Source organism: Nicotiana sylvestris, chromosome 5 (assembly GCF_000393655.2).
Source record: "Nicotiana sylvestris chromosome 5, ASM39365v2, whole genome shotgun sequence".
NCBI lineage: Eukaryota > Viridiplantae > Streptophyta > Magnoliopsida > Solanales > Solanaceae > Nicotiana > Nicotiana sylvestris.
The window spans coordinates 32,214,056-32,231,955 of record NC_091061.1 but is presented as its reverse complement, the minus strand read 5'-3'; the positions used below and the strand labels follow the sequence as shown (position 1 = coordinate 32,231,955).

The following is a 17,900-nucleotide window of genomic DNA, read 5'->3' as shown; positions in this document are numbered from 1 at the left end:
AACATACCTGAGGTGAGCTGGGAGCGGCTTCGGCTCCAGCTTGGGTGGTTCCTCTACTGATGGCTTTGCTGGAGGTGTAGCCTTTTTTCTAACTCAAGGGACTCGAACTGAGGTTCCCTTTTCCAGAATCCTTGGCCTTCAAGTGCCATGACCCACTCAGCTAACCCTTCACCATCCATCTCTTCTAAATTTTTCAGACATGCCTCCAATGGATCTTTAGCAGTCAAGGTCACATCATCTTTTTGCGGGATCACATCCACTGCCTCCACTAGAGAGCAATTAGCATATTCACTGGGTCTCTTCATAGATTGTTGAACATTGAATATGTCTTCTTCATCGTTCAGTCTCATTTTTAATTCCCCAGTCTCACAATCTATCAGTGCTCTCCCAGTGGCCAAAATGGCCTACCTAAAATGATAAGTATCTCCTCATCTACCTGACAGTACAGAATAACAAAGTCTGTAGGGAACACGAACTTCCCAACTTGCACCAACACATCATCAAGAATCCCAGTAGGCCTTTTTATCGTGCGGTCAGCCAGCTGCATCAACATTGAAGTCGGTCTAGCTCTGCCAATGCCCAGTTTGGTGTATACAGCCAGAGGCATCAAATTTATGCTGGCTCCCAAATCACATAATGCCTTTGCAAAGGCATAACTCCCAATCGTGCATGGAATAGTGAAGCTACTTGGGTCGGACATCTTTTGAGCCATTGGTCTGGTCACTACTGCGCTGCAGGTCTGCATCAGAGTCACTGTAGATAGGTCCTGAAAATCAAACTTCCATGACAATAGGTCTTTCATCATCTTCTCATAACCTGGCATCTCCCTCAAGGCATCCATCAAAGGAATATTCAACTGAATTTGACGCAGCATCTCCATGAATTTCTTGTATTGATATTCCTTCCTTTGTTTTACCAGTCTCTGAGGGAATAGTACAGGTATCACCCTTTGTGCACTGCTTGCTGGCTTCTCTCTGTTGGGGTTCTGTGGCATAAAAGGCACCACCTGTTCTGCAGCTTGTTCATTTACCTTAGCCTTACCCTTTTCATCTTGACCCTATTCAACCACCACTTCAGTCAGATTTGATGGTTCATCTACCTATAGTGGAATTGGAGTGGTTGGCGTAGTCTCTTTGCTGGCTTGTGCAACCTCCTGCTCTTTGTCTAAATCTCTCCTATTCCGGAGACTTACTACCATCAACTGATTCGGGTTTTTCTCCTTGGGGTTATTATTTGTGTCCACTAGCAATGTTCATTGGGGGCGGTTGTTTAAAGCCATAGACAACTGGCCCAACTGAGTTTTAATATTCTTTATAGCTGAATCATGTACTGCCAACTTTTCTTGCATCTTACCATTTGTCCCAATGAGTTGCTGGAGCATCCCCCTGATCTCTACCATGTTGTTATCTTGTTACTGAGGAGGTGGTTGATATATCAGCTGTTGCTGGTTCTGCTGTGGGTAGCCCTATTGTCTCTGATGGTATGGTACCATTTGGCCTTGAACTTGCATGCCCCCAGGCTGAGGCATGTTGGGTCTGTATTGCTGATTTGGTGCCGGTCTCCACTAATGTCCTCCTTGTCTCTGACCCCCAAAGTTGTTAACATAATTCATATCTTCCCTTGCCCCTTGATTTTCACCTTCTCCGCTCCATGAACACACATAAGACTGATTAACACAAGGTGTACACAGTCCTCTATTTGTTGTGTCAACAATATGCACCTGTTTGGTACCCATTTCATCTATCTTCTTTGTCAAAATACTCAACTGAGTCATGAGTGTGGCCATGTTCTCTACATGCGAATTATTTGGGTCAAGAGGAATTGAATGCACTATGGGTGCCAGTGTTGTACCTCTAGTCATCCACCCCGAATTCTGGGACATCTTGTCAAGAAGGACTTTGCACTCGATGAATGTCTTACTCAAAAATGCACCTCCAGTTGAAGCATCCACATTGGCCTTCAGATTATCAGCTAACCCTATGTAGAACCTCTGGCCAAGCATCTGGTCTAGAATGCCATGGTGAGGACACTTCACCAGCATCCCTTTAAATCTTTCCCAAGTTTCCTGCAAGGTCTCAGTCGGCTGCTGCTTGTATTGCAATATTTTATCAATCTGCCTTGCAGTCTTGTTGGGCGGGTAGAACTTATTCAGGAACTGCTTTACTAATTCCTCCTAGATGACAATGGAATTGATTGGGAGCGAATTCAGCCAGGTCTGAGCTTCCCTAGTCACAGAGAACGGGAACAGCAATAGTTTGATAGCTTCTGGGGTCACATTTGGCTGCCTTTGAGTCACACAAATTGACAAAAAAAAATTCAAATGTTGCTGAGGGTCTTTAATGTGTGACCCGGAGAACAATCCCTTATTCTGCAGCAGATGCAGCATGTTGTTGGTGATCTGGAATGTCTCCGCTTGAATTGCCGGCACAACTATGACAGTTACCAGGTTGTCAGCTATGGGTTGAGCCCAATCATAAAGTGCAGCTTCTGGCACAAGAGGTGCCACCACTCTGACATTTGGGTCAGTTGGCTCATCTCTGATGTTTCCGTTGACGTTATCTACGTCACCAATGTCAAATTCAAGCTGGTGTGGTTGTTGTGATTGTTGGATCCTCCTAATGGCACAGTTCAATGACCTGAATGTTTTCTCGGAGTCTGAAAGTCCTTCAAGCAGGTCTCCAGTCCTCGAAGAATTTCTAGGCATACACCTGAATTCCACAAGAGTTCAAACGTTAGAATTTCAATGAAAATTGCTTAACACCTTTGAAAATTGATTTGAACTAATAATTTTAACACTACTTCTAAGTTGTAATAAACAACACCATTAGTTCCCCGGAAATGACGGCAAAATTTGATAACACCCAACTTTGCCTTTTCAAGGACAAAGCAATCGCTGCAAATATAATCCGGTTTTAAGTCCGGAATCGAATCCTTAGGGAACTAACCTATCTATTACACTCTTCAGCAATGTTATTATCAACTCAATAAATCTCTAGATGCAAGATTTTTGATTATTAAAGATTGGATTTTTGTTTAACTACTTCAACTACTATTAAAAACAACTGTAAGCTAAAACAAAGATAATTCAATGGTAAAAAGGTCTAGGGCAGTAATTTTCCCAATTGCTAGTTTAGGTCTTGACTCTTCCGCTATAATCTCGCCGTAATACTCTATGAGGATTAAGAGTTATGGGTTATCGTAATTATCTCTCGATCAACTACAATAATTTACTAGAGCATTCTCTCGAACTACTCTAGCTGACAATAGTTATGCAACTCTAAATAATCCCACCAAAGTTTTGTTATCTCTAAACCCACTTTAAAGTTCAAGTAATGAATCTCTTCAATTATCCAAAAGTGGTGTTGTTCAACAGCTATCTAACCTAATATTCCTTCTGAAGCAATATAAGGTAATTAGACACGATTAATCAAGGGCCCATTCAATTAATCACCATACAAAATGTAGTTGAACAATCATATCATAAATCCGGCTCGATTATAACAACTTGAGTCAAAACTTCAACCAACAATTAGTTCCATCAACCCTAGATAAGTATTTAGCTACTCATAACAAAATAAGAGAAAACTACTAAATTGTTCATAATGTAAAATTGCAAGAATTAAAAGGAGATAAAAAAACTCTAATGTTTGGTTGATCTTCTCACTCTTGTTCTTGCCTCCAAAAGTAGTCTAAAATCAGCTTACTACCATCTTGGGCGAGTTTCTAAAGCATATAAGGGTTTTACAAAAGTTTCCCCAATTTTACACTTTGGTCCTCAAACTTTCCAGCAGCGTGAACAGTGCACCGCGGTCGCGGCCAATCGCGGTCGACCGCGGTGAATGCTGACCTTTCTGCCTTACGTTGTTAATCTACCGCGGTCATGGTGGCCTTCTTGCCCAGGCCATTTATGTTTCTTTGTGTTCAGATACTTCTCGAGTTGTTGTTTTTCTTCACATTATCACCTCCAAAACACTCCATGTTGCTTCCTCTCATATAATATTCCCTGCTAAATAAAAGAACACTATTTAGAGCATTTTGTTGGCAATTATCTATAAAACAACAACAAAGTATGGTCATATTAAGGTGTAAATATCAACTATATAGCCTACTATCAGCCCAGCATCCACGTCTCGAGTCGGCCGATCCTCAGTTGCGGTAGATAGGCCTGAAAAGAACTGCTCTACATCTCCGTCGAATGTACCCATGATCAACAATGGACCTGACGGGGTGACCTGCGATGCTGGCAGCTCCAGCTGAATGTTTTACGATAGTATGTTGCTGGAAGGCTCGTCTAGCTGAGGGATGTAACCCAGTTGATCATCTCCATATCCTCATCAGGTGCCTCAATAGGTGGCTCAACAGGTTCCTCAACGCCCCCTCGTTGGGGACCACTTCCTCGCCGTCCCCCATGACCCCGTAGGGCACCCCTGCCTTGTGAGACAACCCTACCTCATGGGGCAGCCCTGGCTCGTGCCCGACCCCTGCCTCGTGCGACAGGACTACCCCGATGGTGCTGCTCTGGTGCCACATACTCAGTAGCGTAATCTAACCTCTCGTCCTCTCTGGCTCGTTGTAGTGTCCGGAGAGCCAGCTCTACCACCTGCCGACCATATCCAGCGACTGTGGGATTGTCGGCATGCTTCTGCATCTCCAGTCCCAACCGGTAGAATAAATGATGACCAATAGCCTGCACAACATTTTAAATATTAATTACATAACGCTATATCACAGTTATAAGTATGGGTTCCAACATAAACATACCAGTGCCTCGTGCCTTCCGGCGTATGGTGTGAACCGACCGCCAGCTTGATGAACGGGGTTCCCGATCATCAGTCGGGTGTGATAGAGGTACCATGACGTATACATATCAATAGTCGCCACCTGGATCTATAAAGGTGGTGGCGGAATCAGGTCTTCTTGCTGCTCCTAAGTATGGACCTGCGCCTCTAGCCATGCTACAAATGCGCCGTCCACCCTCGAACGATCGTCCCACTGATAATTTGTAGCCTCTCATGTTGGCTCCCTCGGTATAGTCTGTGGACGGTCAAACTGGCGAAGTACCCGCTCTGTGGCATGATGCTCTACAACATCGAGACGCATCAGCGAGACGGAAGTGCTCCAAATCGGTCGGTCAATCGAGCAATAATCGGGCATGCCAACTATCAAATAATAACATAAAAGTGAGTATGCGTAACACAAGTGAATTTATAACAAGTAAGTTTAGGTACATATTTATCTGTGCGGCCTCCAGCATATCCAACACATCCCTGACAAGGGGAAGATTATGTTGAGTATCAATGGCTCGGTAGTTTCCATGCTGGAGAACCCACCTCCTAGCTAGAGGGAGTAATGGAGGTGCTACATCCGGAGGTAATGGTGGTAGAGGTGGCTGCAACGGCAGGAACCACTCCCAGGCCCAAACCTAACATACAAGGTTGACGGAAAATTTAAGAGTCATTTTGACTATATAGAATTGGAAGTAATGAACAGAGTATTCGAATATGTTGTCACCTGTCGTAGCGGCAGAAAACCACATACGTCGCTCTGGGTGCCCATGCTAGCCCGACACATACTCTTGTACAGGTAAGCGAGAACAACAGCACCCCAGCTGTACTGGGGTAACTCATCTAGCTGCTGAAGATGATGTAGAAATCGCATACTCACTAGATTTCCCGAAGTGTTCGGGAACAAGACACCCCCAAAAAGAAGGAGCAACGCCAACCTCATGTACCGGTGAATATGTAGATCATCTCCCTCCGATACGTAGGCGGACCTATGATCACCCTGTAATACTAATATCTCATCCGAGATAGGTCCAGGATGTACAGGCGGCACGTCCATGTCGTCTATTGTAAATTAAATAATATTAATTATGTGTTAGTTTTATTAATTAATATTTAATTATTTAATTGGACAGAATATATATCTATGGATTTCATGCTCGATATTTGAGGCCCAGTAGCACCAAGCTATCCTGAATTCTTATGTGTGTCAATTTCAATATTTTTACAATTTTGTTTGTGTTATAATAATTAATATTTAATTATTTAATTGGATATAGTATATATCTATGGGTTCCAGACTCGATATTTGAGGCCCAGTAGCACCAAGCTATCCTGAATTCTTATGTGTGTCAATTTCAATTTTTTTACAATTTTGTTTGTGTTATAATAATTAATATTTAATTATTTAATTGGACGGAGTATATATCTATGGGTTCCAGGCTCGATATTTGAGGCCGAGTAGTACCAAGCTATCCTGAATTCTTATGTTTGTCAATCTTAATATTTTTACAATTTTGTTTGTGTTATAATAGTTAATATTTAATTATTTAATTGGACGGAGTATATATCTATGGGTTCCAGGCTCGATATTTGAGGCCTAGTAGCACCAAGCTATCCTGAATTCTTATGTGTGTCAATTTCAATATTTTTACAATTTTATTTGTGTTATAATAATTAATATTTAATTATTCAATTGGACAGAGTATATATCTATGGGTTCCAAGCTCGATATTTGAGGCACAGTAGTACCAAGCTATCCTGAATTCTTATGTGTGTCAATTTCAATATTTTTACAATTTTGTTAGTGTTATCATATTTAATATTTAATTATTTAATTGGACAGAGTATATATCTATGGGATCCAGGCTCGATATTTGAGGCCAAGTAGCACCAAACTATCCCGAATTCTTATGTGTATCAATTTCAATATTTTTACAATTTTGTTAGTTTGATAAATTAAATAATTAATTTTTAATTGGACAGAGTATATATATCTATGAGTTCCACGCGCGATATTTAATTTGACAACATATATTAATTTGTTAGTTCTGTGTGTTTGTTTTATAAATTAAATAATAAATTTTTATAAAGTGTAATTCGATAGAGTTTGTAGTTAGTAGATACTTAAGCTACAGAGATTCTACGCTAAAAGGCTCTATATTTTACTACACTAAAAGGCTCTATATTTTACTACGCTAAAAGGCTCTATATTTACTACGTTATAAGGCTCTGTATTTTACTATACTATAAAGCTCTATATTTTACTACGCTAAAAGGGCACTATTCTTTATACAAATAAATAATCTAAACTAAATAAAAATAACAAACATATTTTAATAACATAACATTCATAAAATTACATATAAAACAGTAAATGAAATTTATGAACATTTTTATTAACAAGAAAAATTATTTCTCAACTTTTAACTATTTTTTTTAAACAATAATATTTTAATCCGGATAAAAATAACATACAAATTTAATCGCAAACAAAATACAAAACAACGTGGAAACAAATTCAAGACAACAAATATGCATTATTATACGAGTTTCAACATAAACTAAATCGGAATACCTCGATTTATGTTTTTAGAAAAGTCGGAAATTTGAAATTTTGAGTCTGAAACGAGAAAACCACAACAATCGAAGGCTTGGGTTGAATGCGGGACCTACAATCTTCACTTTTTGTTTGACGGGTGGGGTCCAATCGATTTTTTTTTAAATCGGGGGTGGGGGACCGCTGGAAAGCTGTTTGTTTTTTAATTGAAACCTTCTGGTTTCTGTCGTGGGGAAGAAGGAGACTTATATTTTAATAGGCAAAACGCAGTATAATGCGCTTTCCTAAAACGCGGTATTTTCATTAAAGTCAAACACAATATAATACTGCGTTTTAGTTAGAAAGGTAACTTTTTTTTAACTGTATAAAAGTATTTTGAGTCCCAAAACTCATTATTTAGGTTTCGAGGTGGCTGCAGGTGTGGGTATGCGAAAGTTTAGAAAATTTTATTTTGTGTCTCATACAACTGACACTAGTTGTATGAGACAATTTTTTCTCTCACAGTTTTGTGGACTCAGAAGTGTAAGATTGATGTCCACAAATTTGTGAGATAAAAAGGAGTCTCATACAACTAGTATCAGTTGTACGAGACACAAAATAAAATTTTTCCGAAAGTTTATGCGGATCCATGTAAGGCACTGGCTTCTGACTCAGCTTTCATTTGTATTTACTCCTTTTTGCTAAAACAAAGAGACCTAAAATTATTCACATTGTCTGTCAAAAGAAAAACTAATAATAGCACAACAAATGAAATATATAATCTGTACCCAACAAAATTTAACGTTGTCTGACCTCTGTCACTTACACTTCATGGTCTCCACCCCAGTAATTGTACTTTTCATGGGGTCATTCAACATTACCTTTTAGAAATATTAAAAAGATTTTGAAAATCTTTTTTAATCAAACACCATTAGAGGAAAAGTTTAGAGAAATTAACCAAAAATAACCTCCTATCCAAAAAAATAGCCGATAGATATATAGTTTATGTTTAGCAGTATATAATTAATGTATAATCAGTGTACAACTATATGCATAGAGGCAGGAATTGTGAATATTTTTGATCAAGCAACCAACTGTGTAAGTTCCTCAAAAGTATTTCAGTTTTAGAAAGAAAAAAAAACTGAAAAACACCCTCAAAGTAGCTTTTCATTCTTCGCAAATACTGGAAAACTTTTCTCTAAATGTTTGATTGAATAAGAAAAAATTTCCAAAAACTTTTTCAGTTTTTTTTTTTTTTTGGGTACTAAAAAGTGAAAAACTTTGTCCTTTTCAATGAAATTTGGAACAAACGCCAACCACTCAAAAATAAGAAAAGCCTGTGATAAATACTACAGGGTACCAAGTTGAGTCCAACCTTGAAAAAATTCAATTAACATTATTGTACCATGAAAGGTGAATTTAACAATATTGTTATAGAGCACATGTTGTGGTACAATATATTAAAGCGTGCTGACTGGAAGTAAGTCACAACAATCTATCATTGTACTATTCATTATTGGCCTCCTTCTAGCTAGGGTTTGGAAAATGAATAAGGTTCCTTTATAGCCTATTTGGCCTAGTTATTGCAAAAATTAAAATTATTTACGTATTTTTTTTAGAATTTAAGTTTGGCTAAACTTTTAGAAGAAAAAAAAAGTCCATTTAATTTGAATAGTATCTGAAACTATTTTTGAAAGCAGAAAAAAATAGTAATATTAGCGAGATTGTTTTCCAAATTAATTAGTCAGTTACAAACTTTTATTCTCTAAAAGTACTTTTAATAAAAGAACTTTTAAAAAAAATACTTTTCAAAACAAACAGATTTTAAAAGCTTGATATGAGTTTGTAAATAATAAGCATGTGAATTAATTAATACATGAATTAAATATGAGGTTAGAATTGGTTGTATTTTGATACATTAATTAAAAAGTGATTACAGAAATGGAATTAATAGAGCTAACATAAGGGATTTTGTAAAATCTATATTTGCACATTTGCTTATTAGTTATCCTACGCTATATATCTCAAATTAATGTTATAGAACCAAATATAACATAGTCAACAAAAACCAAACATATGCTTTAAGGGTGTATTTGGAATATATTTTTCTTGAAAATATTTTCCTAAAAATGAGTGGTATCACTTATTTTTCAAAAAAATATTTTTTAGTATTTGGTTAGTAAGTAAAAAATATTTTTTTTGAAATATATAATTTATGCAAACAGTATGGGGTGAGGCGGAGTAGGGGGTGTGCGGGTTTGGCGGATTGGGTGAATGGTGGGGAGTTGGGTTGGGGGTGTAGGGGTCAGGAGAGCTGGATGGAGGTGGGGGTGGGCGGGAGAGGTTGGTGGGGATGGGAATAGAGCGGGGAAGGTTGAAAAAGAGAATTTCGGATAATATTTTCCCTTATTTTGGTAGGTAAAATATTTTCCTCCAATCGAAGGAAAATGATTTCTAAAATATTTAAGCCAACTAAACATGAAAAAATTAAAAAATATTTTTCTTTCATACCAAACAGTCAAACACACGCTATTGCTGGATAAGTTAATTGTTATACTTCTCTTATTGAGTTAAGAGTTTAGGGTTTAGGATTGTTTGTTAATGCTCCCAAAACTATTATTATAAAAGGTTGTTCCATCTGAAAGTTATTAAAGTACAATTCTCAGCATTACTTATACAATGTTTTGCTTCTAGTATATTATTACTAATATAGTAATATAGTCTAAGTATAATTAATATAATATTAGTTTTCTGGTGTGTATTAAACTCCGCTTGCAAGTAGAACGTTCAACGTATATCAATAGTGTCTATACAGAGTTTAATATCCAATACTAAGAGTTGCATTACAAATTAAATAACGAAAAGTAAACATTAGTACAAGCAAAGATCCTTCATTTCCATTTATATCGATCTGATATATTTGATTTGATCTTTAATTAGTTGTACTGGTTGTGCCTTTTTACATTGTTCTTTTCCTTTCGGATGTACCATTTGTGGACCTCTTCTATGTCATTATTTTTATTTTTATTTTTTCTCTCTAACGTTGTGACAGCACAAAGTTGCATCAACGTTCCCGAATCGAAAAGGTTTTTTTTGATTATTCTGAATTTCCATGGCTCACAAAGGGAAGTGTGTCGGCTTTCTGTTCACCAGTTTCAAAGCCCATACTAGTTCATAGTACTAAAGACATTAATTGACATTATAGCGGAAACCAAATTATAGGGTTCGTTGGGTTTGATGACAAACTATACTGATTAATTATAATGAGATTAGTTATATAGAAATTAATTATGCTGAGAGATTAATTATTTTGGTATTATTTTTTAGTGACGGTTTAGTATGTTATTGTCAATTTTATTACTTTATTACTATTCCACTGTCTGGCTGGTGTACGTCCCAAGATAAGTTATTCCGGACTATTTTTAATCTTAGAATAACTTATCCCGGAATTAGTAACCAAATAAGGGATAAGATGGTATTAAAATTTTTATTCCAAAGTTATTTTTATTTATCTATCATATCAAACGACCTATTAGTTGTCGATTAATTAAGTGGATTAAGAATCATGAGTTCTCAGGTTCAAATTTCAGCAGAGACAAAAACAATAGATAATTTCTTCCATCACTCCAAGTTGGTAAACAGAGTTATCTAATACTTGTATTGGTGAGAGATAACAAAAGTACCGTGAAATCAGGCGGGTGCACGCATTACGCATATTAACTCATTACAAATTGGGACCATTTCTTTGTTATTTCAGTACTAGCCATGCAAATTTTCTCTATATAGGATGTACCCGAACGGAAGATACATTATAATGCAAGTTGCACGAAATTAAAGTTTTATTAATGCAGCTTCAATTGTTCTCCTTGCACGTTGTGATGATCCAAAAGATCATCTCGTATTTTAGGACCCAATTCAGGGTTTCGAGGTCTTCAAAACTTTATTTTTCTTCCTTCTCGATTTGCGTCTGCAGTCCGGGCGTGTTTTCAGAAAGCCTTTATGGAAAATTTGAGAAAAATATTGAGTTTGCCTTTAAAAATTGCTTTAAGTTGACTTCGGTCAATATTTTTAGTAACGGACACATACCCATGATTTGACGGTTCCGAAGGGTCCGTAGTAAAATATGGAACTTGGGCGTATGCCCGAAATCGAATTCTAAGGTCCTTAGCCCGAGAAATAAATTTTTGAAGAAAATTGTTAACTGAAAAATATAATGATTTTTAGAAATTGAATAATGTTTGATATTGTTGGTATCGAGCTCGTATTTTGGTTCCAGAGCCCTGCACAAGTCGATTATGATATTTATACCCTATCTGTAAAATCTAGTGAAAAACGGAAGTGATTTGACGTGATTTGGACCTTTGGGTGAGAAAATATGAAGTTTGAAACTATCTTGAAAATTTCATGTGTTTTGGTGTTGAATTCATAGTTCTAGGTGTTATTTTGGCGATTTGATCGCATGTGCAAGTTCATATGATGTTTTAAGACTTGTGTGCATATTTGGTTTGGAGCCCCGAGGGCTCGGGTGAGTTTTAGATAGGCTACAGAGTGTTTTGAAACTTAAGAAAACTGCTGGTATGTTCAGGTCTGCAAACTTCGCAATTGCGAAGTCTGGCTCACAAATGCGAGCATCGCATTTGCGAAGAATCATCGCATTTGCGATCATTAGGCTTGGAGGGGACCTTCGCATTTGCGAAGTTCATCGTCGCAATTGCGACCTGAACAGTGGCCGCATTTGCGAACAATTGTTCGCATTTGCGAAGACAGCAAGCGAGGCCAAACTTCACATTTGCGAAGTATTGGTCGCATTTGCGAACCTGTGATCGCAAATGTGATACCTGCAACTGTTCAAAATGAGTTTTGGACGGGATTTTCAATTCATTTCTCAAATTTTCAAACCCTAAGCTTCAAGAGGCGATATTCTAAAGAGTTGTTCTTTCCCAAATCATAGGTAAACGATTTCTAACTCATTTCTTTCAATCTATTTCATCTTTTTACAAGATTTTGACAAAAAATCTAGGGATTTTCATGGGAAAATTAGGTGTTTTTGGGTAGAATTTAGGAATTTCGAAATTTAGGGATTTAGACCTTAATTTGAGGGCGGATTTCAAAACCAATTGCATATTCGGGCTCGGGGGTGAATTGGTAATCGAATTTTGGTCCGAACTTCGAGTTTCGACCAAGCGATTCCGGGGTCAATTTTTGACTTTTTGGGAAAAATATTGGGAAATCTATACTCATGCATTAGAATTGGTTTCTTTGGCGTTAATTGATGTTAATAAATTAATTATGCAAAGATACGAGCGGATTGGAAGTGGAAACTAAGGGAAAAGCGGTATTTGAGGCTTGAGTTTGGTCGTAGAATCTAGGTAAGTATTGTGGCTAGCCTTAGCTTGAGGGATTAGGTATTGTTACCTTATTTGCTACTTGTTTAGTTATTAAGTACGACGTATAGGTGTGGTAACGAGTATCTATACATTGTTGTCAGGTCATAGCAAGCGAGTGAGTCTGATACTTGTGACCGTTGTGTTCCTTTATACGTACTGTTCCTGTTGAAACTAGTTATTACTCATGTTAAACAATTTTTATTATGTTCTCCTGGTTTTGGATATTGGTTGAGTATTGGCTCAAGTTGAGATTTCTGTTGTGAAATTAAATGATGAAACGAAGTTGTTTGATTGTGATGCCCTTGCTGGGTTGTTATTGTTTCTATTGTTTCTTATGGTGAGGAAGAGTGATAAAGCACGAAGGGTGATGCCGTGCACATTTTTATTATTCATATGGTGAGGAAGAGTGATAAAGCACGAAGGGTGATGTCGTGCACGGTTCTATTATTGATTGCATGGTGAGGATTGAGAGTAAAAGCACGAAGGGTGATGCCGTGCATTTTCTGTTTGTTGTGTCTATTTATTGTTATCGGTTCAAGTGTACTAGCTGTTTTACTTCCTTTACTACCGTGATTCCTTATTTTGGTACCCTCAGAGCATGTTGCCCCTTCCCGTAAATTTCTGCTTAGCTTCTAATACTTGTTATTCTGTTAGTATATTATTTAGCTGCACAGGTTTATGTTGTTTGTCGTGTCCTAGCCTCGTCACTACGTCACCGAGGTTAGGCTCGGCACTTACTAGTACATGGGGTCGGTTGTACTAATACTGCACATTGCACTTTCTGTGCAGATCCTGGTATTGGACCATACTGATCAGAGTTTGGGGTTGCTGCCTTCAGTCCACAGGAGACCCAAGGTAGATCTGCCGGTGTCCGCAGACCCTACAGTCCCCTTCCCTCTATCTTAGTTCATGTTTTCTTTCATTTTGAAAAATAGATGTATTTTCCTTTAAACCAGTATCTGTAAAAATTCTTATACGTTCGTGGATTGTGACACCGGATCATTAGAGTAGTCGTGTTTTAGAGTTTTGAAATATTATAAAATTTCCGCACTTCATATCTGTTTAGCTTTAATTTTTATTTATTACTATTTTAGTTTATGATTAATGTGTTAGAACTGTATTTGTTGGCTTGCCTAACATTCAAGAGTTAGGCGCCATCACAATCCCGATGGTGGAAAATCCTGGTCGTGACAAGTTAATATCAGAGCACTAGGTTGCCTAGGTCTCACAATTCACGAACAAGCTGGGTAGAGTCCGAGGGATCAGTACGGAGACGTCTGTGCTTATCCCTAGAGGCTACAAAGTTTAGGAATAACTTCACATCTATTCTTCTTTGTCGTGCGATTTGATTTCTTAATGCTAATTGAACTTCTAATCTATTGATGGCGAGAACACGTACCACTTCATCAGCTAATCAGCAGCACGAGCCCCTAGTGATATCTCGTACGAAGGGCAGAGGACGAGGCCGAGGCAGGGGCAGGGCTTAGCCCAGAACAGCAGCACCAACGGCGGAGCCTAAGGTAGAGTTTGATGATGAGGTTCCGGCCTAGACCGTTCCAGCAGGGCCATCACAAGTTTCGGAGGGGTTCATCGCTACCCCGGTACTTTAGGATGCTTTGGTTCGTCTGGTGGGCCCTTATGGAGAGTGTTACTCAGGCCAGTATACTTCCTGTAGCACCAGCCGTCTCTCGGGCTGGGGGAGGAGCACAGACTCCCGCTACTCGTACTCCAGAGCAGATGGCTCCCCAGTTTCAGACTCCAGCAGCTCATCCAGTTGGGGTAGTCCCACCGGGTGTTATAGCACAGACCGGTGACAGATCAGCTATGTCTTCTAACACCTTGTGGAGATTGGACAGGTTCACCAAGCTTTTCACTACTACCTATGGCGGTACATCTTCAGAGGATCCCAGGATTATTTGGATAGTTGTCACGAGGTTCTACGGAACATAGGGATAGTAGAGACCAATGGGGTCGACTTTGCTACTTTTCGTCGATCCGGTTCTGCAAGAAATGGTGGAAAGATTATTGTTTGGCCAGACCAGCCGGGTCACCAGCTCTCACTTGGGACCAGTTTTCGCAGCTATTCTATGTTTGTCACTCAGTACGAGACTAGGTTTATTGATTTGCCTCGTCATGTTCTTATGATACTCCCCACCGAGAGAGAGAGAGAGAGAGAGAGAGAGAGAGAGAGAGGGTGAGGAGGTTTATTGAGGGACTCGCTCAGCCTATTAGATTGCAGATGGCTAAAGAGTTAGGGAGCGATATTTCTTTTCAGGATGCGGCCAATGTAGCTAGGCGAGTCGAGATAGTTTTAGCTCAGGGGAGTGGTCAGGGGTCTAGCAAGAGGCCTCGTCATTCTAGCAGGTTCAGTGGTGCCTCATCTGGAGGCAGATTTTCTTTTGGTAGAGGCCATCCTCCCAGGCTATTTCATTTAGCACTTCAGACTTCTCACAGTGCCCCAGGTGGCTGTGGCCATCAAATGCAGTATTCTGATCAGCCACCATATAGTACACCATCAGCTCCTATAAGCGCACCTCTGCTCCAGAGTTTTCAGGGTGGTTACTCTGGCTGTCAAGGTCAGATTCAGGGTCAGTAGTCTCAGCAGCCAAAGTCTTGTTATACTTGCGGCGATCCGAGGCACATTGCTAGATTTTGCCCTCGAGCAGTTCTCAGCATCAGGGTTCTCGTGCCATGGTTTCGGAACCGGGTGTTCCATCGCCCGCTCAGCTAGTTAGAGGTAGGGGTCAGGCAACTAGAGGTGGAGGTCAGGCCGCTACAAGTGGAGGCCATCCAGCAGGAAGTCGTCACAGGGATATAGTTCAGAGTGGTTGGGTCCAGCCTCGATGTTATGCTATTCCAGCAGGCCTGAGGATGAGTCCTCCGATGCAGTTATCACATGTACGATTTCAGTTTGCAGTAGAGATGCTTCAGTTTTATTTGATCCAGGGTCTACATACTTTTACGTGTCATCTTATTTTGCCCCATATTTGGTTGTGCCTCGTGATTCTTTGAGTGCTTCCGTGTATGTGTCCACGCCATTAGGGAATTTTATTATTGTAGATCGTATCTATCGTTCATGTGTGGTTGTTATTGGGGGTCTTGAGACTAGTGTAAACCTCCTATTTCTCGATATGGTTGACTTCGATGTTATTTTGGGGATGGATTTGTTGTCACCTTATCACGTTATATTGGACCGTCATGCTAAGACCGTGACCTTAGCTTTGCTGGGGTTGCCTCGATTGGAGTGGAGAGGTACTCTTGGTCATTCTGTCAGCAGGGTTATTTCTTATATGAAGGCTCGACGTATGGTCAAGAAGGGTTGTTTGTCTTATTTGGCTTATGTTCATGATTCTAGTACTGAGGTTCCTTCTATGGACTCCATGCCAGTTGTTTGGGAATTTCAAGCGGTATTTCCTGCAGACCTACCGGGGGTACCACCCGACAGGGATATTGACTTTTATATTGATTTGTCTCTGGGAACTCAGCCCATTTCTATTCCGTCGTATCGCATGGCCCCGCCAGAGTTGAAGGAATTGAAGGAACAGTTGCACGACTTGCTTGATAAGGGCTTTATTAGATGTAGTGCCTCGCCCTGGGGTACGCCGGTGTTGTTTGTTAAGAAAAATGATGGATCGATGAGGATATGCATAGATTATCATCAGTTGAATAAATTCAAACATCAAGAATAAGTATCCATTGCCGAGGATTGATGATTTATTTGATCAGCTTCAAGGTGCCAAAGTGTTTTCGAAGATTTATTTGAGGTCTAGCTACTATTAGTTGAGGATTAGGGCATCTGATGTCCCTAAGACAGCTTTTCGCACTCGATATGGGCATTATGAGTTCCTAGTGATGTCATTTGGGTTGACAAATGCTCCAGCAACATTTATGGATTTGATGAATCGGGTGTTCAAGCCTATCTGGGTTCCTTTGTTATTGTTTTCATTGATGATATCTTGATCTACTCCCGCAGCCGAGAGGAGCATGAGCAACATCTTTGAGTCATCCTTCAAACTCCGAGAGAGCCAACTATATGCTAAGTTTTCAAAATATGAGTTTTGGTTGAGTTCAGTTGTATTAGCAGAGGGTATTTAGGTGGATCCTAAGAAGATTGAGGGTGTCAAGGACTGTCCTAGACCCACAACAGCTACAGAGATTCGGAGTTTCTTGGGCTTGGCGGGTTATTACTGTCGGTTTATGGAAGGGTTCTCATCTATAGCAGCCCCGATGACTAGGTTGACCCAGAAGGGAACCCCGTTCAGGTGGTCGGACGAGTGTGAGGCGAGCTTTCAGAAGCTCAAGATAGCTTTGACTACGACACCGGTATTGGTGTTGCCCACAGGTTCAAGGCCATATGTAGTATATTGTGATGCATCTCGTATTGGACTCAGTGCGATATTGATGCAGAATGGCAAGGTTATTGCATATGCTTCGCGGTAGTTGAAAATTCACGAGAAGAATTATCTCGTGCATGATTTGGAGCTAGCAGCCATTGTTCATGCGCTGAAGATTTGGAGGCATTATTTATATGGCGTGTCATGTGAGGTGTTCACGGATCATAAGAGTTTGCAGTACTTGTTCAAGCAGAAGGAGCTAAATTTGAGGCAGAGAAGGTGGTTGGAGTTACTGAAAGACTATGATATCACCATCTTGTATCATCCCGGGAAGGCCAATGTGGTGGCCAATGCTTTGAGTAGGAAGTCAGATAGTATGGGTAGCCTTGCATATATTTCAGTCGGTCAGAGACCGCTTGCTTTGGATGTTCAGGCTTTGGCCAATCAGTTCGTGAGGTTGGATGTTTCTAGGACCATTCGTGTTCTAGTTTGTACAGTTGCTCGGTCTTTCTTGTTTGAGCATATCAGGGAGTGGCAGTATGATGATCCTTATTTGCTTGTCCTTAGGGACAAAGTGTGGCACAGAAGTGCCAAGCAGGTTACAGTTGGGGACGACGGAGTTTTGAGGATGCAGGGTCGAGTTTGTGTGCATAATGTGGATGGACTTCGTGAGTTGATTCTAGTAGAGGCCCATAGTTCCCGGTATTCTATTCATCCGGGCGTTTCCAAGATATATCAGAACTTACGGCAGCATTATTGGTGGAGGAGGATAAAGAAGGATATTGTTGCATATGTAGCACGGTGTTTGAATTGTCAGCAGGTAATGTACGAGCATCTGAGACCTAGTGGTTTGCTTTAG

The 17,900-nt window shown here is 39.6% G+C and overlaps 3 protein-coding genes across 3 annotated transcripts; 2 read left to right on the top strand and 1 right to left on the bottom strand.

Annotated features, from left to right (window-relative positions):
• Window positions 1-376: 376 nt before the first annotated feature.
• LOC138868470 (uncharacterized) lies at window positions 377-1,399 on the bottom strand. Its single transcript, XM_070146024.1, has 2 exons — window positions 1,331-1,399; window positions 377-1,057 (listed from the first exon to the last, which is right to left on the bottom strand). The coding sequence occupies exons 1-2, from the start codon at window positions 1,397-1,399 to the stop codon at window positions 377-379; spliced, it is 750 nt and encodes a 249-aa protein (XP_070002125.1).
• A 14,151-nt stretch (window positions 1,400-15,550) lies between these two features.
• LOC138868469 (uncharacterized) lies at window positions 15,551-16,396 on the top strand. The gene has a single exon (XM_070146022.1). The coding sequence runs from the start codon at window positions 15,551-15,553 to the stop codon at window positions 16,394-16,396; it is 846 nt and encodes a 281-aa protein (XP_070002123.1).
• Window positions 16,397-17,417: 1,021 nt separating this feature from the next.
• Window positions 17,418-17,900, top strand: LOC138868468 (uncharacterized). Its single transcript, XM_070146021.1, has one exon. It carries the CDS (start codon window positions 17,418-17,420, stop codon window positions 17,898-17,900), a length of 483 nt encoding a protein of 160 aa, XP_070002122.1.